Raw genomic sequence first — 23,605 nt, 5'->3', positions numbered from 1 at the left:
CTCGTTTGTTTTAGGATTGTGTTTGGGGTGGCCCAAGGTGGGAGGAACTGCTGCTGGCACGATGCTCAAGGCAAGGACAGAGGAGTCAGGATGTAAAACCACTCGAGTATTTAATGTCCCCTTCCCAGCACCCAGGCGTGGGGGAAGCCGCTGGGGCACAGTCCCTTTTGCTACACCCTCTTCCGTAGCTTGCCCTTCTTGACAGCTCCCACTCGGCGCCCGAAGGCCATCTGCCGCAGCTCCTGCACCCGCTGCCGGTTCCGGGCCTTGAGGCGCTTCAGCCCCCCGCTCTGCAGGAAGCGCTGCTTGGCCGCCTTCTTGCGCTGCTTCAGGATCTGCTGCTTGTTCTTCAGCTCTGAGCGCACCTTGCCCCGGGCCGGGGGCTGCGCAGGCCCTGCGGGAAGGACGTAGCCAAGCTCAGCTCCGTGATCAAAGGGAGGGGTCGGGCGGATGAAGCAGGTCCCCATCGCTTGCTCCAGGTACTCACCGTGCCCACGCCTGTGCTTCCCTCTGAACTGCTCCCCACTTCGTTCGCCTTCCTCATCCGCGTCCCGCTCATCAACCTTGTATTTCTGTTTCCATTTTTCATAGCTGGGCCGGGGTGGGTTAAGGAAACGTACAGCGACTCCCCAGCAGGGACTCTGAGCAGCGTCCCTCCCCAGCCACTGCCCGGGCAGGGTGTAGATCCCCAGGAGCAGGACACGATGCTGCGTGGCTGTTGGTGGCTGAAGGCCTGCTGCCCTTGGCCTCCAACCCTCACCACAGCACAGCCAGGCAGCAGCGCACATGGGCAGGATACATGTTGTTCTTGTAGGAGCTGCTGATGTAGCGCCCGCTCTCTGTCCGCACCTTCTTCTTGTCCTCCTGGCCTGTCTGACCCACAAAGCGCTTCTTCTTGCGGTCCCTGTGAGAGAGGGGAGGGCGGTGGGATCCCAGCTGATTTTCCTCCCCCAGCCCATGGACAGACCCCACTCACCACTTCAGCAGCTGCTTGTTCTTGTTGAGGTTATGGTTTTCGTCACCCATGAGATCCAGGACGGCTCCAGCCGCTTGCTGCTCGAAGGCGCTGCCTTCGCCACCCACGCTCAGCCTGCCAAGGGAGGGTAATGAGAGCAGTCCCCGCGCTGCGGAGAGGCAGGATGATGGCAGGACACCCCGCCAGGACTCACCCTCTCTCGCTCTCGAAGTCCTTGGGCCGGTATGGGATGTAGAAGTCCTCATCCCGCTGTGTTGGCTGCCGGGCCTTTTTCCTGGCACCATCTTCTCCCGCTTTGCCCCGTTTTCGCTTCTGGCCCACCACGTTGGAGAACACATCCTGGAAGGGGGCGGTGGATGGGACGGAGGAGCTGTGTCCCCCACCAGTTGCTGCACTGGCCTCTGAGCCCTGGCACAGCCTGGGGGCCCCGGTCCTGCCCACACCAGGCCAAGGGTCTCACAGCAGCTCCGGCAGCTGCAGCACATTCCACCCTGCCCCATTACCTGGAGATTTTCCTCTCCTCCCTCTCCTTCTCCTTCTCCTCCTCCTTCCTTAGGCCCAGAGGGTGCTGGGCACAGCCCTTGCCCTTTGAGCACCGCTGCTCGCTTCTCCTGCTGCCCACGCTGGTACTTCTCGATGAGGGCGTGGTCATGACGCCGCTTTGAGCGCATCACGCTGCTGGCCAGTGTCCGGGACGTGGCATTGATCTCGAAGATTGTCTGTTCCCGAGGCAGAAACAGGAGCCCCAGTGAGCTGCAGGGCTGGCTGCACGGACATTCCCTCCCCACCCCAACTAGGCATCTTGTGTCCAAGGATGGGTCTCAGCTCACCGCCTTCGACTTGTAGCTTTTAATGCTGTCCACGAACTTCAGCCTCTCCAATTCCGTGTCTTCAAAGCGAGCACCTGGGGAATGGGGACACAGATTGGGGCACACATCAGGGCACAGATCATCTCCTTGGCAGGGGAACAGGGTCCCCTCCCCGGGCGTTCCTCAGGCACTCACTGAAGAGCGGGTGGATGCCCAGCTGGGACACGTCCAGGTCCTTTGCCCTCTTGATGGACTCGGCCGAGGGCCCTGGCCGGGATCGCAGGTACTGCTTGTGGGCGTTGTCGGCGACACGGCGCAGGCTCCGCAGCTCCAGCGAGCCCTCGTGGTCCGTCAGGAGCAGGCACTCCTCGTCATCCACCAGGCTCTGCGGGACACGGCCCAGGACCCCACCAGCATCTGCAGCCCAGGGGACACCGTGTCACCTCACTGGAATCCACTCTGGGATTGTTGCAGCGGACAAAGCAGCAACCCAGGATTAAAGAAAGCAGAGCTAACAAAGCCATAAAGAGCTTGGTGGTGTTAAACCAGCATCCCTGCTACACAGGGAGTGTTGGAGCCCCCAGCTCCCACTTTCTCCAGCTGCATCCTTGTAACGAGAGCTTATCATCCCTCTGCACAAACGCTAACCACAAGACCATGACCTCCAGCACTGGTCAAGGATAAAATCCCAGCAGCCACATGTCTAGAGTCCCAGCTTGGACGTGCAGCCACCCTGATGCCTGCACCCAGGTCTGCCTTACCAGCAGGCATCTCCTGGGCACCAGCGAGGACGAGTGGGCGCCCCAGGAAGAGGTGGAGATCAAAGACGTAGGGCATCTCATCGGGAGCCACCAGGGAGTAGGCAGTGCCGCTGCGGCCAGCGCGGGCCACACGACCTGGTACAAGGAGGAGGAGAGTGAGAAACCAGCGTGAGCCAAGCCTGCACCCACCCAGGCAGGGAACCATGGGTGTCCCGGGGAGCCCACACATGTGACGTTCACCAGGTGGGCAGGGCCGGGAAGGGGCTGTGGGTCGCTGGGGAAGGCAGCAAGGGGGAGCCTGAAGAGCCCTCGTACTCCACCTGGGAGCTCAAGAACACTCCTACTCCTGGCCTGTCTCCTCCACACACTGTCCTCTTGCCCCAAAGACATCACCGCCAAGTCAGCGGCATCAGTGCTAGCCCAGCAGGCCAGGGGAATGGGAAAACAGGGCACAAAGGACAGCCCACTCACACCCTCCCTACCACCCTGAGGGACCCTCACGTGGTGCGCTGGCACTCACCAACACGATGCAGGAACAGCTTGCCCTTGGCAGGGAAGCTGTAGTTGATGACGTTGTCCAGCATGGGGATGTCGAGCCCGCGGGCGGCCACATCAGTGACCAGCAGCACCGGGCACTTGCCCTGAGAGAACTTGGCGATGTTGATCTTGCGGGCGGTCTGGTCCAGCGAGCTGTAGATGTGTGTGCAGCGGATGCCCTGGGCTGTCAGCAGCTGGGGAGGGGAGACGAGAGATCAGATCCCGCCTGGATGTGCACCCTCAGCTACGAGGAAAGGCCCCCACCCAGCTCCCAGGGCCCTGAGACCCCACGGTGCTCCCCTTCTCTCTCTGAAGGGTAGGTGGCTGTGGCACCTCCACGATCACACAAGCTGGGATTTTCCCTTCAACTCATCAAAAGAGAGGCAGAGGGAGACGTCCACAGATGCAGAACCCATGAGGGTCTGGAAAGGGGTTCAAGGCACAGCCTGCGCTTTAACGGTGGTACATGCTGAGCACCCCTAAATGCTGCTTGCCTCCTTGAGATACTCTGTGTGGTGCTTGGTGGCCACAAAGACAACCGTCTGGTCCTGGGGCTTCACCACGCTCCGGAGCAGATGGAGAAGCACGGCCGGTTTGTCGTCCCCTCGCACGTGGAAGAACGCCAGCTGCAAAGAGAAGGCAGAGCTCAGCCCGTCCACAGCCCCACACCAGATGCTGTCACCTCTCCTGTCTCCTCTTGGTAAGCTTGGAGCCACGGCAGGGGGGCTTGCAGAGGGTGCAAAGCACATCTTGAGCCCCCACCCAGCCCCTCTCACCTTGAGCTGCTCGCTGAGCTTGGACTCCACATCCAGTCGGATTAGCATAGGTTCGGTGAGACCTGTGGGATATGGGTCTTGTGTGAGATGTGCCCTGGGACCAGCCCTGCCCCTCAGCTTGGGGACACCCACCTGTCCCAGCCTGTCCCAGCTCGGTTTTGCTGTGGGAACATGCTGTGTTCCCATTCCCAGTCCCCCCCAGGTCCAGTCACCCTCCGCCCCACACTCCTCACCGGCCCGGGCAAACTCGACAAGCAGCTTGGGCAGCGTGGCCGAGAAGAGGACGGTCTGGTGGCAGTCCGGGAGCCGGGCAATGATCTCCTGGAGCTGCTCGGCGAAGCCCATCTCAAAAAGCCTGTAAGGAAGGGGACAGGGGACATGGCAGCACCAATTTGGTCCCTTCGTGCCCAGCCCTGTCACTTCCCAGGGCACCTCCCTCCCGCCGCTGCTCGCCCCATGGTCAGAGATGTCATGAGCGCCGGGGACTCCGAGCCCTGCTGACCTGTCAGCCTCGTCAAACACCACATATTCCACGGTGTGCAGCTTCAGCTTCATCTCCACTGCCACGTGCACCAGGCGCCCGGGGGTGGCGATGATTCTGCAGGGACAGAGCTGGTGTTGGGACTGGGTCAGGGACAACGGCATCCCCCACGCCATCCCATGTGCAGGTCCTAAATCCAACCCAAAGAAGACCCAACAGAGAACCCCTTGTCCCTCATGGGGAACACAGGAATCATAGAATCACCAGGTTGGAAAAGACCCATCGGATCAAGTCCAACCATTCCTACCAATCACTAAACCATGTCCCTCAGCACCTCATCCACCTGTCCCTTAAACACCTCCAGGGAAGGTGACTCAACCACCTCCCTGGGCAGCCTCTGCCAGCGTCCAATGACCCTTTCCATGATTTTTTTTTTCCCTAATGCTCAGCCTAAACCTCCCCTGGCAGAGTTTGAGGCCATTCCCTCTCATCCTGTCCCTTGTCATTTGGGAGAAGAGCCCAGCTCCCTCCTCTCCACAACCTCCTTTCAGGTAGTTGGAGAGAGCAATGAGGTCTCCCCTCAGCCTCCTCTTCTCCAGGCTAAACACCCCCAGCTCTCTCAGCCGCTCCTCTTGTTCTCCAGCCCCTTCACCAGCTTCGTTGCTCTTCTCTGGACTCGCTCCAGAGCCCCAACATCCTTCTTCTTGTGGTGAGGGGCCCAGAACTGAACACAGGATTTGAGATGCGGTCTCACCAGTGCCGAGTACAGAGGGAGAAGAACCTCCCTGGACCTGCTGGCCACGTCGTTTCTGATCCAAGCCAAGATGCCATTGGCCTTCTTGGCCACCTGGGCCACTGCTGGCTCATGTTCTGTCAGCTGTCAACCAACACCCCCAGGTTCTTCTCCCAGGGAGCACCAGGACACATCCATCAGGAACACTGATTGTAACTGATGTCCCCGAGATGGTGGGAGGCCAACTCCCCACCAGGTCCCCAACTCACATGTCAGGATTCTCATGCAGGGCAGCGAACTGGTCCTCCATCCTACAAGAGCAGGGAAAGGCCGGGTTGGCTCTGGGCAGCACAGCCCTTCGCCAGGTCTTGGGGAGGCTTTAAGGAAGGAGAGACTGGTGGGGATATGGGGACATCTTACTTGTCTCCTCCCAGGATCAGGGCTGTCTTCAAGCCTGTGAACTTGCCCAGCTGCGAGGTAAGAAACACACATCAAGGGGTGTTAAAACCAAGCCCCTTGCCTCCACTGTCCCTACTGTCCCCCTCATTGTCCCCTGTACCTCCTTGGTGAACTTCAGGGTCTGCAAGGCCAGCTCACGGGTGGGTGAGAGGATGAGAGCACGTGCTCCAGCCTGGTTGGGTGCTTTCAGCCGCTCAAACATGGGGATGAGGAAGCAGGCTGTCTTCCCGCTGCCCGTCCGCGCCATCGCCACCACATCCCGGCCACGCAGGATGGCTGGGATGGTCTGCAAGACACCACCCCACCATCACTGTCACTGTCCCACTGCCACCACGCCAGGTGGGGGTCCAGCTACCTCCTGCGCTCACCTTCCTCTGTATGGGTGTGGGAACCTTGTAGCCCTTCTTCATGATGCCCTTGAATACAGGGTAGCTGAGACCTGTGGGGATGGGAACATGGACAGGTGAGGGGACACGAGCAGGAGGAGACAGTCCCCATCTCAGGACATCTGTCCCCTGCCCTACACGCACCCATGGACTGGAAGCCACCAGATTTCTTCTTCTTCTGGTTCTGGGCCTGCACCATGGCCCTTGTGTCCAGCTCAGCATCAGCACCATCGTCCTCCTCTGCGGTGGGGAAGGCAGGCAGCGAGGGCGCACGAACCTGGGGACAGCAATGGGGACACGGCTATGGCGACGGGCATCCCAGCAGTGCTGGGGAACTGTGACTCCGCACAGCCAGCCTGGGAGGGACGCTGGCCCTGGGGACAGAAGCACATGGGGATCATGGGAACTGGGGATGCTGGTTTTGTGGCCAGCGGCTCACGGGGAGTGGTCCTAAGGATGCCAGCACTGAGTGCAGTGGAGACACCAGCACTGGGTACTGGTGACACCAGTAACCAAAGACATGGGGACGTGGCCTCAGCACCGAGGACACAGGCCCATGGGGAGCATGGGGACGGGGCACACGGGTCCCGAGAACACCAGGTACCGGGGGCACAGGGACTGCGGGCAGCCGTACCGAGGACATGGGACACGGGCCCTGGGAGTACTGGTATCGAGGACTGGGGCACGTGGGGACAGCGGGCACTGGGGACACTGGTACTGTGGACACGGGCATGTGGGAACCGTGCACAGCGGTACCGAGGACACGGGCACGTGGTGGGCACCGGGCGCACTGCTACCGAGGACCGGGGCCCTGGGGACCGGGCAGCGGGGACACTGGGCACCCGGACACGGCGCTGGGCCCCGCTCCCCCTCTCTCACCCCCGGTACCGGCGCGGCTCGGGGCGGGCGGCGGGCGCGCGGCGCCATGACGGCCGGAAGCGGAAGCGGCACCGGAAGCGGAAGGCGGCGGTGGGGGCGGGAACTAGAAGGGGGCGGGGCCGCGCGGGGCCATGAGGGCGGCGGCTGCCGGGGCCCGGCCGGGCACCGGGCGCAGGTGAGCGGCGGCACCGGGACCCGCCCCCCCGCTCCCTTCCTTCCCTCCCGCGTAACCGACCCGTTCCTCTGTCCCCGCTGCCCCGCGCAGGCGGAGGAGGGCCGCCCCGTCCTTCTGCGACGAGAGCCTCTTCGGAGCCAAGCGCGACGGAGCCCCGTACCTGAGCAGGGGAGAGGTGGTCAGGCTCCATTGCCTGCTCTGGAGCCCGCCGCCTGCCCCCCAGAACCAGCCCACCCGCTGCCCCCAAACCCAGTCCAACCAGCCCACCCGCTCCCCCCAAACCCAGTCCAGCCAGTCCACCCGCTCCCCCCAAACCCAGTCCAGCCAGTCCACCCGCTCTCCCCAAACCCAGTCCAACCAGCCCACCCGCTCCCCCCAGTCCCATACCAGCTGTTCCCCCCAATACCAGTCCACCCGCTCCCCGCAAACGCAGTCCAACCAGCTCACTCGCTCCCCCAAAACCCAGTCCAACCAGCCCAGCCACTGCTCCCAAACCCAGCCCACCAGCTCCCCCAAAACCCATACCAGCTGCTCCCCCAAATACCATCCCAGCTGTTTCTCCCAAACCCAGTCTAACCAGCCCACCCGCTCCCCCAAAACCCAGTCCAGCCAGCCCACTCACTCCCCCCAGAATCAGCCCAGCCATTTCTCCCAACCCCAGCTCACCCGCTGCTCCCAAAACCAGCTCAGTTGCTCCCCCCAATACCAGCCCACCCATTCCTCTCAAACCAAATCCAACCAGCCCACCTGCTTCCCCCAAACCCAGTCCAACCAGCCCAGCCATTATCCCCGAAATCAACTTGCCCCCTCCCCACAAAACCAGCCCAACTGTTCCCCCCAGAACCAGCCCAGCTGCTCCCCCAGCTCCAAGGAGCGGCCCCTGAGAGCCATCCTCTTGTCTCCAGCAACAGCCGGCTTTGAGGCAGGCTGTGAGGACAAGTCCTATGTTTGGAAGCATCTAGGGAGCAATTTGGGTTGCGAAAGCTGGGGTGCTCCTTACAGAGGACGTTCCCAGTCTCTCAGCCGGCTGAACACCCCTTCCAGCCGGCTCTGCAGTGCTCCAGCCAACTTTGAGGCAGAAAGGTGTAGAAAGCAGAGCTCTCCAGCAGCCCCTCTGACGAGGGGTCGGTCACAAATAGTGTCCAGACCTCCTCTGGCCATGAACGCCAAGGCAGTGGGTGGCTGCAAGACCAGGCCTCCCTGGAAGTGAAGCCAAATGTTCCTCGGGACGTAAATACAGCCTTGACCTCCGCAAGGTGAGGCCTGACCTGGTGAGTGAATCTGTGAGGACCCTGGGGCTTCGGCAGCCACAAACGAAGGATCGGGCTACTCCACTTGCGAGGATGAGCTGGGATCCAAGGGTGACTGGAACACTGCAGAGGGACAGCCTTGGTGGCAACAGCAGCTGTCATTGACTGTCCAGTGGTTTTCAGATGAGAAACAGTAATAAGGCAGGTTCTGTCTGTCCTGGAAGTCCAGCCAGGAAGTCAGAACAGCAGGAAATGGATCCACCTACAATATAGGTCCAGGGCCCATCCAGGAGAAAGGCACAGGTACACCCATGGCAGAACTCATGGGGACAGACAGGGCTGAGCACTCTGCTGACCATTTCTGGGGAGGGAGGAGGAGTTCTTTGTCCTGCCTGTCACATATGATTACGAGATCACTCTGGCTTGACAGGGCTGCAAGAGCTCTCCATCCCAACCTGCTGCTTGAGGCAGGCGAGCTGTGGGCTCAGGGAAGGTTGCTCTGGGCTTTATCCAGTTGAGTTGTGGAAACCGTCAAGGCCAAAGGCCGCAACACCTCTCTGGCACCCACTGCTCAGCTGTCCTTGAGGGGGAAAAATTTCCCTTCCAGCCAGATCCTTTCATGTTTTGGTTTCTGTCTGTTCTCCCATCCTGCTGTGCACCTGAGCACAAAGCTTGGCTCAAACTTCACAGTCACCTCCTCTCCATAGGTACTGGGAAGCTTCTCCAAGTCCTTCCGAAACCTCCAGGCTGAACTAGCCCCATTCCCTCAGCCTCTCCACATGGGACATGTGCTCCAGCCCTGACCATCTTGGTGACTTTCTCCTGACCTTGCTCCAGTTCATCCATGCTTCCTTTGGCAAGGAAAGAGAAGGGAGGATGAGCAGAGAGGTGAGGAATGGCATCATCCTGTGTCCTGCGGGCAGTCGGATGTCCCTGAGCTGGATGGGGTTTATGACTGAGAAGGAACTGCCACAGGAATTTTAGCAGGTTCTGGTGATGAGGATGTGTGAGTAGCCACCTTATCCCATGGTTTGTACTCAGGTGCTATTGCAGCAACACCACACTCATTGCCAAATAAACAATCCAAGGCAAATCTGGGCCTCATGTTTGTTCTGTGGGATGATGCTGTGGGATCCGGGTACAGATAGTGTCTCCCAAAACTGTCTGACCCAAACAACTCCTCTTCGATTTCCATTTCTGAGGTGGGAGAAAGTGATTTGGACTTGAGGAATACAGGCAGGGAGGCAGATAAAGGGCATGGGCTGGGTTTTCAGCCAGCGTCGCTGCTTCCCTGGGAAGGGAGGGTGCAGTGAGGAGCCACTGAGGTCATGGAATCACTGGGAGTCTGGCAATTCCCTCCCATGCAAACAGAAACATTCTATCAGGCTCACTCAAGGGCAAATGGAATCAGGTTAAGGGCATCATCCTGCCCCCTGAAATTATTTGATTGCCACCTTGAGCAGTGGCAGGATTGGGCCTCGACCTACTCCAGCACGTGACGGGCTCTGAAACTAGGAAGGCCAGCCAGGAGGGACACTCCTGGTCCAATCCTGCTGGCAACAAAGGTTATTCTTGCTTTTGAAAGGCAACAGAGCTCAATCTAAAGTGGTGAGACGTGTTGTCATGCCACTGCTGTGATGTTCTCTGTGACAGCTGGCTCTGGCAGCTGTGGGCCACTGCTGTCTCAGTTAATGCTTGTAACCAGGGAGAGCTGAGCCCCAGGGGAGCAGGCAGCCTTAATGGGAGGGCAGAATGGAGGACAGAGGGTGGATTTTGTGCTTATTTCTTGGCCTTCTTGCCTTCTCCCTTTTTCTTTGTCTTGGATGTGAAGAGTGTCTGGAACAAGCAGCTTTTCTGGATGTGGGTGGCAGCACCGGTCGTTGCTGTCTGCTTCACGTTCTACTCACTCTTCACCTGCCGTGTTCAGCGCTTCCTCTCCGTCTGGGGACAGTAGGTAAGCACAGCGTGTTTCTCCTTTAGAGCCAAACTTTGGTGCAGACAGCGTGAAGTGCCTCTCACTCAGCCTGGCAAGACAGCAGCCACCAATTGCTGCAAGCGTGAGGGCCTTCAGCAGGTTTTCCCTGCATATCCCCACAGAGGGATCCTTTTCCCTTTCCCAATCCAGGTAGAATTGCCTCTGGCTGCTGAACTGAGCCTTCCCAAAGGGACCAAAAAGGAAATAGAGGCGCCAGGTCCAGATACAGCCTCTGTCCACTGCTGTGGACCCTGACTGAGGCAGACACCTGCTTCTCTGCACCTCCTGGGCCACCGCTCTGTGGTTTGGATGGGGCTGAGCCGAGGGCTTTGCTGAGAAGCAGATTGTATTGTGGTGCTGCATCCCAGCTAACAAGACTGCAAGCTGTTGGGAGACTGGGAAGAGCGAGGACGTGTCTGCCTGCAGAAAGCCGGGGACAGGTAGTTCTGATTGCATTTGACGATGACTTATTCCTTGCTCACGGCACTTGTGAGCATGCAGAGAAAGAAGAGGGTTAGGAGAGCCAGCAGTTCTGGGGTCAGTGTCATGGGAGTAAGATTAACTTGACGTTATTAAAAACCTGAGAAGGTAGGATTCTTATGGCTAGTACCAGGCTTTCGGGTTGCTCCCTACACTCTGGATTGCAGCAGTCCCGCCGCTCTTCACCGGAGTAACAAATATAAGGACATGAAAACAGTTAGGTCCTTCTTGGAGGAGGTCTTGTGGGGTGCTGACATGAATCAGAGCCTGTTCAGCTTAATTTGGATGTTGGCACAGTGACGTGGGAGCTGTTAGGCCTGGGAGGGAAACTGAAGTGTGATTTGGACACTAGATGGAGACAAGAGGGTTGAGGATGACAGGAAAGAGAACCCTGTTCCCTAGCAGCAGGTGGATGAGTCAGATCCAGTGAGTTGAGTCATCAGCAAACTGGGGTAACTGGCCTGGAATCTAAGCGGCAGGGAACTGCTGAACCCAAAAGCAGGACACAAAGTACAAGACTCAAGTGCTTGAAAGATAAAGCCTTTTGAAATGGAGAGGGATTTTATCTGAAAAACAAGTTGACAGTAGCTTGTGTGGCCAGGGGAGGCCACTTCACCCCCACTGCTGTGTTCAGGCTCCAAGAAATTGGTGGGGAAAACCAGAGCCCATTGCATCAGCCTGTCCCACAGTGGCCCAGGGTGTCACTGAGGGCATCCAAGAGGTGAGAGCTGGCACTTCCTTGCTATTTACACAAGGACAATGGTAATTAAAATATAAATGGGTTGCTTGGATTTCATACCATGGTTCTTGCTTTCATTAGATGCTTTGCTACTGCTCTGCCCTCTTGTTATACCAGAGCTGGGCAGTTCAGTAAGTGAGAGCAAAAGATGCTCTGTTCTTTCTGTAGCAGGCTGACCCGTGCGTGGAGCAAACACCAAGTCTGAATAAAGTGAGGCAAGGGAAATGTCCAGTTGTTCCCTAGCTCCAGATTCAACCCATCTGATGTCGCTGATGCTCTGCTCAGGCGAGAGGCCTGAATCACAGCTGGGACCCCTGCCTTCTGCTGCTCTTGTTTCTCTTTTTTCTGTCTGCTCAGCACTGCAATAAATCACACTCCACCTTTGACTCAACTCTGACTCCTCACCATGTGTCTCTCAGCAAACTACCAGCCAATGTGGGAACTGCTTAGCTTCCAAAATCAGCTGCGCCCAGTCCTTGGTGCTACAAACAAATATAAAAGATGGTTTTATGTTTGGCAGTGTTAATTTTTGCCCTGCTTAGCCCATCCCAGCTCCTTTGATTCTCAACAAATGCCTTGCCCAATCTGCAGTAGCTGCTACTCTGCGTTCTGGCTAGTGCTGCCACCTCTCCAAATAGGCACAGAGCTTTGCAGAGGAGGTTTCGGAGCTGAGTCAGTGGCTGGGTAGAACAGGCAGTCCTGTGAGTAAGCTGATTGCTTGGTGTTGCGGTTGTGTTGCTATAGGGCTGCTTTCCACTGAAATTAGTGGAGCTTTGTGATGGAGCAGGTACACTCTCAAAAACAGTGTACCTGCTAGCAGGAGGCATGCAGTTGCCTGAAGCAGGTAGCAGCCTGACCTGACTGCTCTACGACAGGTTTAATCTCCTCCTGCAGCACCTCTCTGAGAGCCAGTGATGATTCTCAGTGCTCCAATACAAATGTATGAGTTGTGTCCTTGTGTGCCCAGTGTCCTGCTGTAGCTCAGCGTGCTTGTTCCAGGAAGCCCACAGCTTCCATTTCTCCTTCCCGCTTGGTCTGCAGATCTTGAAGTGTTTTGTCCAGCTCTTGCAAGCTGTTTTTGAGACCTCTTATCACATGGTGCTCCTTGTAAATCCAGTCCTGGAGGATGACCCAAAGAAAGAAATACCAGTGAGGAGCGGAGGGCGTCAGGTGGGCAGCAGAAAATCTTGTTTGCAAAGATGTCAGTAATTTAAGGCTGGACGCCTCTGCTCTGGCAGCAAGGGGGATGCTCCAGCTGGACAGAGGCCTTACCCACCAGTTTTTGATGCTGACAGGAGTCGTGGCGGTGGTGAAACCGACCTGTCAGGCCGGGTTGGGCTCAGAGGGAGCGGCCTGGGAACCTGATTCTGGGTTGCCTGGGAGAGAAACGCTCGGCCTGGCCCGGTGGAACAGATTTATTAATTATAGACCGGGCTGCTCCCTTCCAGGTTGGGAATTCATACATCTCTCTGGGGTCCCGCCTGCGCTGTGTTTCACCGCAGGGGCCCGCGGGGCCGGGTCCGCCCGCGTCCTCGTTGCTAGGAGACTGCGCCGGGGGCGGGGCCTCAGCGCAGCCAATGGCAGCGCGCTCTGCCCCCTCAAGCCCCGCCCCTTCCTTCCCGAGCCTGTCCAACCCTCGACCAATCAGCATCCTCGCTTCCCTTGATGGGCAGCGCCGCTGCCCAATGAGAAACGGGGAGAGCGGGAGGGGGCGGGAATAATCCGGCTCCTCGGGCGGAGGGCGGGGCCGCGCGCGGGGATTGGCCCATGAGGCGAGGCGGGGCGGGGCCGCGCGCGCCGGGGAGCGGAGTCGCAGTCGCCGCGGGAGCCGGTGCGGGGGCACCGAGGGCACCGCGGGCCTAGGCGGGGCGGAGGGAGTCGAGGGGGCTCGAGGGGGTGTGCTGGGCTCGGGAAGGGGGTGGTGAGGCCGGGGAGTGCGGGCCGGGGGCGGCGGGGCCCGCGCAGAGCAGTGACAGCCCCGTGTCGCGGTCCCTCTCTCCCTCTAGGCCGCAGGAGCAGCCCGGGCTCGGCCGTGTTGCCCGCTGAGAATCCGCCACCGGCCTGCGGAGAGGGAAACCGGTTGCAGAGCGTCCTGTACCGCTGCCCAGAGCCCGCCTGGTTTTCCTTTTCCACCACCCTTCAAAGAAATCCATGGCTCGGTGGCAGTGACATCACCCAGTGCAAAACCCTGCGGGGACTTCATGTGTGCAGACCCAAACCGGCCTCTCCGTCTCCCTCTTTCCCCTCCCCACCTGAAATCGAGGCGTCTTGGCGTGAGAGGGGACAGAGCCATGTGTGCTGGTGACACTTAGCATCATGCTGGCTCTGGATGCCTTGCGCCTGCCTGCTGCTTCTTGTTCGGAGAGGTCAGGAGTTGCTCAAGAAGCACTTTCCTTTGCTTCCCCGCTGTCCTGCAAGCCGAGCGCTGACTGGAAGAGGCAGCCCAGACCTGACTGTTTGAATTTGGCTTGGGCATAAGCGCTGCCATTGAATCTAGCGCCCTGCACTGCTTTTGAAAGTAAATACCTAGCTCTTTTTCTGAACTGTGGTCTCTGGAGATGGGTGCACACTCCTTTATACTCATATCTCTAGAAGGCACCCCTGATGGAAGACTTTCTGAGGAGAGTTTTTGACAGAAGCATTCTACAAGTGGAACTGAAAGAGGCGTTATTTAAAGTTCTTGGAGTCAAAGCCTCTACAGGGACGGCATGGCTGTGAGCATGGATGATGATGTTCCCCTCATCCTCACCCTGGATGATGGTGGAAGCAGCACCTCAGCCCCTCTAGATGACCTGGATCGGGAGGAGCTGCCTAATGAAAGTAAGATTGCGTTGTCGTTGTTTCCTGCCCGCTGCAATGGCCTCACTTGTTTTTCCCTTTGCAGTCACCGCTCTTTGTTGTGCTTGCCAGGATCCAAAACTCTCAGAGCAGGCATTCGGTGTCTTGGTGTCTGCCTGAGAAAATCAGATCAGGAAGTTGCTTATCATGTTCCTTGTTTACTCACAGCACCCATGTGACAGACACTGGATGAATGGGTCCTGCCAATGCTGTTTCCAACACACATTTTGTGTAGTTCCCATGTTATAATCTGTGACCTCGTTGTCCTTAAGCCCTACTCTCCTCTGCACCTTGGCCCGAGTGTCTCTTTTCCTTGGCAGTGTCTGCCGTGCCGTACTGCTGGCCCAAGCTGTCGGGTGCAGCAGCTGCAATTATCTCATGCAGTGTTGTCCTGGCACCACAAAGCATCTTGTCCTTTGCAAGTGGTGTTTTGTTTTGCCTATTTCTAGTTTACATTCTGATTTTTGCAGTAAGTAATACACTTTGATAAATCCTTTTAATATCTTTATTGTATTCTTATTGAAGAACCTGGTGTACTTTATATTCATTCTCCTCTCAACCCCAGCTAAGTGGGACAGAGCGAGCCTGTGAGCACTGAGAGAGGGGAAAACAAAAGCTGCCATCATTTAGAAGCCGTGCTTTCTCCTTGGTACATCTTCGTTAAAGTCATTGACCCGCAGTAGGTGGGGTGGGAACAGTAGATGTGTTTGAGCATGGTCAGTGGGGTTTTGTGTTACGTTATTCCTCACTCAATGTACTTGGGCAGTTTTGTTCAATGCATCTCTCTGCCTTCCAGCTGACATTGCAGGTGTACACAGAGGCAGTGTGATCCTGTTCAGGCCCTTGCTGCCCCAAACTTAGTGTTTGTTACAGATAAATCATTTTCTGGCCTGGCATCCCTTTCGTCTACATTATTCCTCTACCCCATGCTGCCCCAATTTGATTTCTCTCTTGCAATCTATGGCTTCCCTTAATTTTCTTCTTCTGTGACTTCCTGGCCCAGCAGGTAGTTTCTGCAATCAAGGTTCCTCCTTGTCCTCCTCTCCCACCCCTGCAACACATCCCAGACTAAATTGCCCAGTTGATTTTCTCTCAGCTCTGCTGCATCGTTGCTTTGTCACATCTGTTCTGTTGCATCTGTTTGTCTTTTAAAGTTTAGCTCTCTACTTTTAAGTTAAATAGAATACTTCCTTTGTCCGGTGCTGTATTTATTGGCTTTCTTGTGACTAATTTTAATCACTCTTCTTTCATCTTTTTCTTCCACTCTCTTCCCATCCCTTTAAAGAATAAGTCATATGGGGTTTATCACTTAGTAAAGCCAAGACGATTGTGTTAAAGCAGAAGTGTGAGAATAAATGTATTAATAAATAAAAATATTCCACAATCTGCTTCCCATGAAATACAGGGAAATTGTTTAGGGACCAATTTTATGCTTCTTAAAAGATCGCTGTGTGGTATTTGAGAATTCATTGCCGGGAATTCTTCAAATGAAGCGTCTCTTGGTATTACAGAACCATTATTTTGCCATGTGTTTAAGTTGAATTTGCTGTAAAAATATAAACCTTATTCTCTGCAAGCGTTACTGAATGATATGGAGCCTTCTGAAGTCAGTGGGCACTGCGAGAGCGGGAGGAAAGATTAGAAGAGGAAGGCTGGCATAAACAACTTGAAAGGCATGTTTATCTCTGAGAAGCGGGAAGCTTAAACTAGTGGGTGAGCAGACTAATGCCATCGCTTGCAAAAGTAAGCTTGTTTAAAAAACAGAATGTATAGTCCAGCTTCCCTCTGAGCCTGCGAAGGAAGTCCACTGTGAAATGCAGAAAAGTTGTGTCTCACAGAGGCTGTGAGGAATTCAAATGGTTCCTCCTTGCTCTGCCTCCACTTCTTTGCTGAGAACTGAAATGACTTTAACAGACTGTAGAATTTCACATGTTTATTTAAAGGTTTGTCTTTTTCAGGGAAAAGTAGTATGTGAAAAGTCCTTTCAGGAGAGGGAAAGGCTGCCAGGGTGATGATGAGGACGTGGGGCCAGGGAAAGTCAGGAGGCTGTTTCTTTCTGGTTTTGCCTTACTCACACCTAAAATTTCAGAATATTCAGCCAGAATTTGAGTTATAGCTCGCTTGTTACTGTGCCTGACCATCGACTCAGAGGGATTTGATGGCAGCTAAAACACAATGCTTTTATTGATGTGTGTACCAAGACTCCGCTTGGGACCATTCGCAGTGAAGGACTCTTCATCCTCTTCCCAGGTGACACTGAGGGAAGGACAAAGTGGGTGTCACTGCCCTTAATGCTAAATCTTGCGTCAATGGTTGATGAGAATTAAATTGTGTTCTGGTTCTTTGTTGCTGTGCCATGAACCTCTCTAAATTGCAATCTGTATTCCAGTTTTGCAACCATCTTTCAGCAAGTGCTGTGTGTCTGCGTGGTTTCAGCATATCAATGCTCATGTTTGTTAAGGAACTTGTGCTTTTTTTAAAGAAACCTTGATCTATGGTGTAGCTTTGTTACAAATTGGTTCCTTGGGTAAATGAATTTGTAGTTTTGCACTCCTGGTGTTGATTCCCTGGAATGCAGACAAGTTACTGGGTTGAAATGAGCAGTTACTGGGTTTTCTGAAATCAGGTCTGTTGCAGATGTGAAAAGAAAGGACTCGAGTGCAAGAGTATATTGCTTCCTGAGTCTTACAGACGAGTCCTCTTCTGGGTAAGCAAATGCCTTCGGATTAGCATAAAAGACAGCTAAATGAGAAAGCTGTGTGGAAAATTACATTCTTAAAGAAAATGTCTGGCTGCAAAAATTAATCTCCCTAATCGTACATCTCTTAAGCACTTAATGGGAGACAATACTTGCGCGAGGAGGAATATTAAAACACTGCCTTCCTTGGCTTGTGCTCGGATGCACGGCTCCCAGGGAGCTCCTGCTTACAGCCACAGTGAAAGGTCAGGATCCTGCACAGTTGAGGGGAACATCCAGGAAAAACGTGGTCACTGTGGTGTTGTGGTTTTCTGACTATGATGTGAAGGGCTGTGGTGCAGGGGGATTTTTCTTTCAGGCTACAACAGCTGAAGGAGATGCGAGAGAAGCACTTTTGTCACTGCAATCCATGCTAATTAATATGATGCTGCCCTTCCCTAGCACATCTTATCTGAAAATCTCCGAGAGCTGTGCACCCTGTAATTAAGTTTTCCAGCACCTGTCTGAGGTGAATGACTAATACTAATGGAATTCCTGTAGAAGGAAAAAATGATGATGCAATCCTTGCGTGACTTTCCCCCAAATCATGTACTGAAAACAGCGAGAAGCAGCCAGGGTTTAGTGATTTCCCATCCCTCACCTGAACTCCTGGGAAGCATTTGAACTGGGTTCTTGAAGTATCTCAAAGTGCGAGGTATGTTTTTCACCTACAAAGGCAGCGTGGATAGCCTTGAAACTCTAGGACAGTGTCTCTCCTTGAGCTGATGGGAGCTAGAAGCAATAAATGAGTTCACATGGGTTTGTCCTGTATTAGATCAGATAAAAGTTCTCCTTTGCCTCCTGCATGGAAATTGCTGTAGCCTCAAGTGGGATTCCAGTGTGTTAAGAGCAGAAAGTACAGTGCAAAGTATTGTACAGGAAACAATATGATTTTATGTGTCTATTTCTCCCACACAATGGGCAGTGGGTTATGGCAAGTGGAAGAAGTAATCTTTAAACTCTGGGGTTTTTTTTTACAAGAAATCAACTGCATCTGATGTTGAGATAAAAATGATTTTTTCTGGGGGGAGCAGCTCCGTGCTGTGCAGGAGAAGGTGGCCCAAGGTGTGTAAAGAAAATGATGTTTCTGTTGGTGAAGGGGCTACCCAGGGTGTGCTTGATGAGGAATGTGGCTGTGGCCAAGTAGAGCACTGGTTGGGCTGCTAGAGCTGTGTGTGGTGTCTACTCCACTTCCCGGGGCTGCGGAAGGGAGGGCTGCTTCCCTGGCCTTGCTTCTGCACATCAGCCTGGTTCCCTGATGAAATGGCTTTTGGCAAAGCCATTCTTTTTGTTATTGGCTGATGGAAACTCATGTGGTGTTTCTGAACACAGGGTTTAATTACAGCGCCAGTGGATGTTGTATACAACAAACATGTCTTTTTGAAAAAGAACTCATTTACTAATCCACAGGTAGACATGTGGTTTTGGGGACGGCCCAGAATTGGGTTCTTTTGAGACATATGAGCTGCCTGAATTTTAAAGTGTTTAGTAATCAGTGAAACCTGAAGCAGCGTAACTCTCTCCTGTGTTGGGTCTGGTTCCAGAATGTGTTTGTATCAGCAGGGAGAACACGTGCGCCTGTCCCCATAGTCCACAGCTTCAGCTCCTCTGGTCAACGAGTCCCCACTCTTCAAACATCGCTGTTGCCTTATTCGTACTGATGCTTGCTTTAGCGTCATCTGTGGATGAAAGAGATTTCCAGGTGTAAAACAAATGTGAGTGTTCTGGTGAGCCAAGGGAGCAACTGGAGAATAAACACTGACCTTTGGGGAAACACTGTAACCACAGTCTCTTGGCTGTGCTCCTTGAGGAGCTCTTTCATTTGCTCTGAAAGCATTCTAGCTTTGCTACCTTTGAAGGCAAGTAGGTGTTTTAAGTGCCAGCAACCTAGTAGATTTAATAAATTCTTCAGGATCTGTAGTTTTTGATCCTTGTATGAAAGTAAAGATTTTGAAGGTGGTTGTTTGGACTTGGGCACTAATTATGAAATGCTGTAGCTGCTTGGTGTAAAGAAACAGGGGACGAGAGTACAAGCAAACACTTGCAGTAGACCTGGCAGATCCCAAGATCTCTGCAAGCCAGGCTCTTAACCAGCCTTTTGGATAATCTGGTGGCTTTCTTGGATGCTATGCAGGATATTTTCTCACGTCATGGCTGCTAGTTCTACTGATTTGCTTTTAATTAGTTCCAGTAGCAGTGCTTCCACTGCTGCCTTTAGAGGTGAAGCATGGCCAGAGCACAGGACTGGGATCTCATTTTTGGAAGCAATCTGGTTCTGCTGCTCCTCCTTGTACCTGGGGTAAGTCAGTTAACGTCACTGTGGTTAACGTCGCTCGTCTGCAGAGCGCAGATTACTCCTTTCCTGGAAATGGACAGGTAGGCTTCATTGCTTTGTTATGAAGAGGTGCTGGTTTGCATTGCTGTGCATGATATGTTTTTCTTCCTATGTAATTTATAGAGAGAGGGTTTTTTTTCTGGAGCACAAGTGGTAGCTGAGTGCTGGGTTGTTGTTTATGCCTCTGAAAGTCTCATTTCTCTGACCTAACAGCCTTGCATTTTGCAAGCGACTTCTGCCAGTGCTTCTCTAATCCTTTCCTGGCCTAGATGACTTATAATGAATGTTTTAAGCAAGCAAAGCGAAGCAAAACTGCCTCTGAGATGAGTGAGGGGTGAAAACTTTGGAAAGGGGAATATGTACCTAAAACATAAGGAGATTATTGTTTTCTCCTTCAGTACAATTGGTTTCCCTGGGTAATAAGCTCTGTAGACTCAGAGAAAGGAAGTAAATACTGCTTTTTAGGAGATGTTGGGTATCTTTATGGTATTAGAAATAGTGGAAAATGTGTTTCTGCTTTTAAGTTCCAAACACATCATCTGCTGGAATCTCATTTATCCTGAGAATTCAGGTTTGAAGGCAGGACCAACCGTCTCAGCTGTGCTTAAATACTTGCCATAATGAGAGAGTAGAGCCAGTACCTTTGATTCCAAAGAAACAGCACTGTGTTGCCCAGAACTCACAAAAGCATTTGTATCAAGACATTCTCAACGTGACTCTGTAAATGTGGCACCTATAGAATGAAAACCACGAGCAGAGTGAAGTACCAGGCGGTATTGCGGGCTGCAGTTATGGTGTGTATTTTTTTCCAAGCCTGCCTTGTTTTCTTAGCCCTGCAGGAGATCGGTTTGCACAATGCACGCATTGTGTGTTTCACAGTAGGATGCTTTGTCAAACAGAATCCCTGCACTGTTGACTCTTTCGCTCAGTAAAAGAAAAAAATCCTAGTGATTTTGTCTTGAATGCCTCACGCTGTTCAAATCTGAGCGAGTCAAAGCGTATACAAGGTAAAGAAGACTTGGGTTAGTGTTCCATTATCCTGGGGTCAAATGGTTCTTTCTCCTTTGTCATCTCCTGGAGCACTAGGGGTGGGTATCGTCTTTCATGCATGCTCACTGTAAATTAGGGAGGATGCTGCAGAGGGGGTTGAGGAGTCTGGAAGATTCTTCTCACTCCTTTCATGAAGATGGGAGTAATGAACTTGCTGCTTTGTGGGAGGGAGCCTGTTCTCTTTGTGCAGCTCTTCTTTAGAACGCAGATCGCATCTTCTTGGTGTGAAAGCAGAAGAGCAGGCTAGGCTGAGTGTTCTCTCGCCCAGCTGATTGCTGTAGTTGGGAGATGCAGGGGTAGAGCCCATGCTATGGCTTCGGAGGGCTCTGCTTTTTGAACAGGTGGTCCTGGAACTATAAAAGATGTTAAGGAGTTTGAAAGTGTTCAAGCTGCAATTTTAAATTGACAGCTTTCCAGCTCTAACCGGTCACTCCTCAGCCACCGCAGCTGACTTGGGAACATTTGGCTCAGGAAGCGGAACAACAGTTGGAAACAAATAGCGATTAGTTTTTCATGGCTTCCCAGGGAACGCATCAGTTTGTTCGTTTTCCCCCTCATTTTTGTGATTCCTGTGGATTTTTAAGGCACTGTAGATGCAGGATGTTCAGTTTAGCCAAGCTTGCTTACTGGCAGATTAAAATGAGCAAAGGCTGAGCACGCTGAGTTCACTCATCATAACCAATATGATGCTTCTCAGAACTTCCTTTGCCCTTGGTATCTTCACCGAGGAATCCTGCCTGCTGCCGTCAGCCCCCCTGCGTTGAAATCCCATTTTACCCATTTGAATGCTGTAAGAAGTGCTGTATAAACTAAACAGGAGCATCTGTGAAGTGGTTAGAGTTGTTGTTGATTGCCTTTTCCTTATTGCCTTCAGGGGATTTAAGCTTGAATTTGCTGGAAGTAGAATTTATGAGCCAGAACGCTCCATTTCTGATCCTTAAGCTGGGAAAAGTGCAGTGAATTTGATAGGTCTTTCGCTTGCCTCCAATGTCTCTGGCTTTTGATCTGGACCTCGCAGGGCTCTCCCTGTGTCTTTAGCGTAATTGCTTTTTGCATGTTGAGAAGATGCCTGATTTTTACACAACTGCTCTCTTTATGGAGAGCTGTAGGAGCAGCTTTAGGAGTTCATCCATCTGCTTCTAGTGAGCGGCTCAGCAGCAAGCTTGTGCACCTGTACCGCTGCTTTTCTCATCTGGGGGAGAGGGAGGCAGGAAAGGTGTTTGTGCTGATCCTCCACCGTGTTGTGTCGCTGATGAAAGATCCTGAGGGTGACAAGAGGAGGCTGCTGTGATTTGAATCATAGCGTGGGGGTTTGAAGCTTGTATCCAATGCTGCTTTTATAATCATGATCTGGTGGGGTCTGTTTGGAACAAAAGGTTTTTCTTCTTACTTGGGGGAATAAAATTCAGGATGTATTTCTGTGCACAACGAAGTTAAAGCTGTTGATTCTATGGGGCCAGACACTAGCTCGTCTCTTGCATTTCCTATTTGACTGCCTAGCTCATGCATGTGTGTATATATCGTCACCTGGGAATGCTTGATTGTCTGTATTTATTCCAACTGTAACTGTTTTTCTGAGAACTCTTTCACTGCCCTCAATGGATTTAGGAAAGTTTATTGCACAGAAGTAATGTAGCCTGGTAAAGGATTTCACTAGAATGCACAAATATATTCCTGCCCTTAGTTAACTAAATGAAGAAATGCCTGTAGAATTAAGAGTATGTGATCGATTCTGCAAGTGGGAGCACTAGAAGCTCCCCAGGGTCAAATTGTGCTGGTGAGTGGGCTGTGTCATTTACAGTGTCATCAGCTGCAGGAGGAGAGAAGGGATGCCATCCTCTCCAGCTAGTGCTTTCCCAGCCACTAGCTGTGGCTGTGGAGCTCCAAAGAAAGAGGATACGAGCAGAAGTTTTCACTAGTATGGTATTTCCATGGTCTGTCCCCTTTTTCCTGTGTCATGGTCACTCTGGATGGAGCAGATCCACATCCAGTGAGAGGAGCAAGGCCTGTGGTGTAATCCTTGCAAGTACAGTGTTCTACAGCACAAACCAGAGATGTCCAGTGGGGGAGTGGTGAGTCACTGCAGGAATAGGATAAAGCTGCTGTTTGTTGCCCAATCACTTGTTTTTCAGGTTGAGGAAAGATCACTGTTTCTGCAGGGTGCTGAGCAGACCAGAAGTGCTGGAGATGCAGCTGAAGGGAGGAATGTTCGCTGAGACTGCTTTGCTCTTTGGCTCTTCCTTGAAACCTGCAAGCAGTACTAAATGCTCTGCTTTCCCTAAACCGCTGGCAGGTGAAAACAAGCAGCCTCTTTGCTCCTGCCTGAATTAAGTAAATGCTTGCAAGCGACTTAGTAAGGAGAATTTTGGCATTGGGATAGGCAGTGGAAGTGGCCAAGGAAAAGCCCCTTCCTTTCGAATACGAGGCTGATGCCAGGACCTTATCTGTAGTGGCTGCAAAGGGGAAGACTTCAAAACATTGGAAATTATTCATATGCTTTGAGAGAGCACAAATGTGTGCAAACAAGAAGCTAATGGAAGCTTTAGACTTCTTGGAGAGGCAGCAAGAAGTCACAGTACAAGAGGTCTGCGCTGGCTCACGTGAAAGCAGCTGCACTGCGAGATAGGAAACGAAGAAATAGAGACTGGGAGCGGAGGGAAATAACGAAGAGAAATGTGGTCAGCAGAGTTAAAGGTGCTCTAAAGGATTGGAGAATAAAAAGATGCATTAAGAGATACCAAACTGTTAGGAATTCAAGGTTGAACACTGGCCAGTAATGCCATAGGGAAGCTCAAGAAATATGGTATGTATTCTGTATTTGTGAAAAGCCAGATGACCTGGTCATCATATGATCTATTCTTCCATTCCCACAGTAAATAAAGGAGAGATTAAACAGTTCATTCTGAAGGTAGGCATTTAAAAAATCATCAGAGGACATTTTATTTTTCCTTAAAGCTGCAACCAAGGCAGTCTGAATATTGCTGGGATAGTGACTTCCTTCCAGCCCCAAAATATGTTTTGCACCAGGCGGGAGATTGTAGGGCCAGCCAGCCAAACGAAGGTTCCAGGTAAAATAATGGGAAACCGACAGTAGCTCTAAAATCTGGATTTTAAGGACTTTTTTCATGTCAGTCAGTGCAGATTTATGAAAAATCAAGGGCCATATGAACCTGAAGTCACGCGTGGACGTATTTTGTGAGATTACAAGACAGAGTGGCAGTGTTTTGAG

The 23,605-nt window shown here is 53.0% G+C and overlaps 3 protein-coding genes and 1 long non-coding RNA gene across 6 annotated transcripts in view; 3 read left to right on the top strand and 1 right to left on the bottom strand.

The window, feature by feature from the left end:
• Nucleotides 1-93: 93 nt before the first annotated feature.
• On the bottom strand, nt 94-6,872 carry DDX54 (DEAD-box helicase 54). The gene is made up of 20 exons (XM_069871277.1): nt 6,798-6,872; nt 6,063-6,195; nt 5,901-5,971; nt 5,633-5,818; nt 5,494-5,543; nt 5,343-5,384; nt 4,362-4,457; nt 4,093-4,214; nt 3,860-3,921; nt 3,578-3,709; nt 3,067-3,277; nt 2,547-2,681; nt 1,981-2,202; nt 1,807-1,880; nt 1,480-1,695; nt 1,170-1,315; nt 977-1,090; nt 800-904; nt 488-591; nt 94-394 (listed from the first exon to the last, which is right to left on the bottom strand). The coding sequence occupies exons 1-20, from the start codon at nt 6,843-6,845 to the stop codon at nt 171-173; spliced, it is 2,493 nt and encodes an 830-aa protein (XP_069727378.1). The 5' UTR covers nt 6,846-6,872; the 3' UTR covers nt 94-170.
• A 48-nt stretch (nt 6,873-6,920) lies between these two features.
• On the top strand, nt 6,921-9,339 carry RITA1 (RBPJ interacting and tubulin associated 1). 2 transcript variants are annotated; one of them, XR_011338680.1, is made up of 3 exons: nt 6,921-6,972; nt 7,063-8,525; nt 8,930-9,335. XR_011338680.1 is itself a non-coding variant. In XM_069871290.1 (3 exons), the coding sequence occupies exons 1-2, from the start codon at nt 6,929-6,931 to the stop codon at nt 8,180-8,182; spliced, it is 1,164 nt and encodes a 387-aa protein (XP_069727391.1). In that variant the 5' UTR covers nt 6,921-6,928; the 3' UTR covers nt 8,183-8,228; nt 8,930-9,339. The 2 variants fall into 2 exon arrangements, 1 of the variants encoding a protein (XP_069727391.1); XM_069871290.1 differs by having other exon boundaries at nt 7,063-8,228; nt 8,930-9,339.
• A 474-nt stretch (nt 9,340-9,813) lies between these two features.
• Nucleotides 9,814-12,213, top strand: LOC138728184 (uncharacterized). The gene is made up of 3 exons (XR_011338682.1): nt 9,814-10,176; nt 10,348-10,637; nt 11,585-12,213. It is a non-coding gene; the product is annotated as an uncharacterized lncRNA (long non-coding RNA).
• A 1,552-nt stretch (nt 12,214-13,765) lies between these two features.
• The window catches only part of TPCN1 (two pore segment channel 1), a 46,812-nt gene continuing 36,972 nt past the window's right edge, over nt 13,766-23,605 (top strand). For both annotated transcript variants that reach the window (XM_069871280.1, XM_069871278.1), the window contains exon 1: nt 13,766-14,236. In XM_069871280.1, the coding sequence (XP_069727381.1) occupies nt 14,125-14,236 (112 nt within the window). In that variant the 5' untranslated portion in view covers nt 13,766-14,124. The remainder of the gene's footprint in view (nt 14,237-23,605) is intronic.

This window comes from Phaenicophaeus curvirostris, chromosome 17 (genome assembly GCF_032191515.1).
Source record: "Phaenicophaeus curvirostris isolate KB17595 chromosome 17, BPBGC_Pcur_1.0, whole genome shotgun sequence".
NCBI classification, from domain to species: Eukaryota; Metazoa; Chordata; class Aves; order Cuculiformes; family Cuculidae; genus Phaenicophaeus; species Phaenicophaeus curvirostris.
This window is presented reverse-complemented; position numbering and strand designations above follow the sequence as displayed.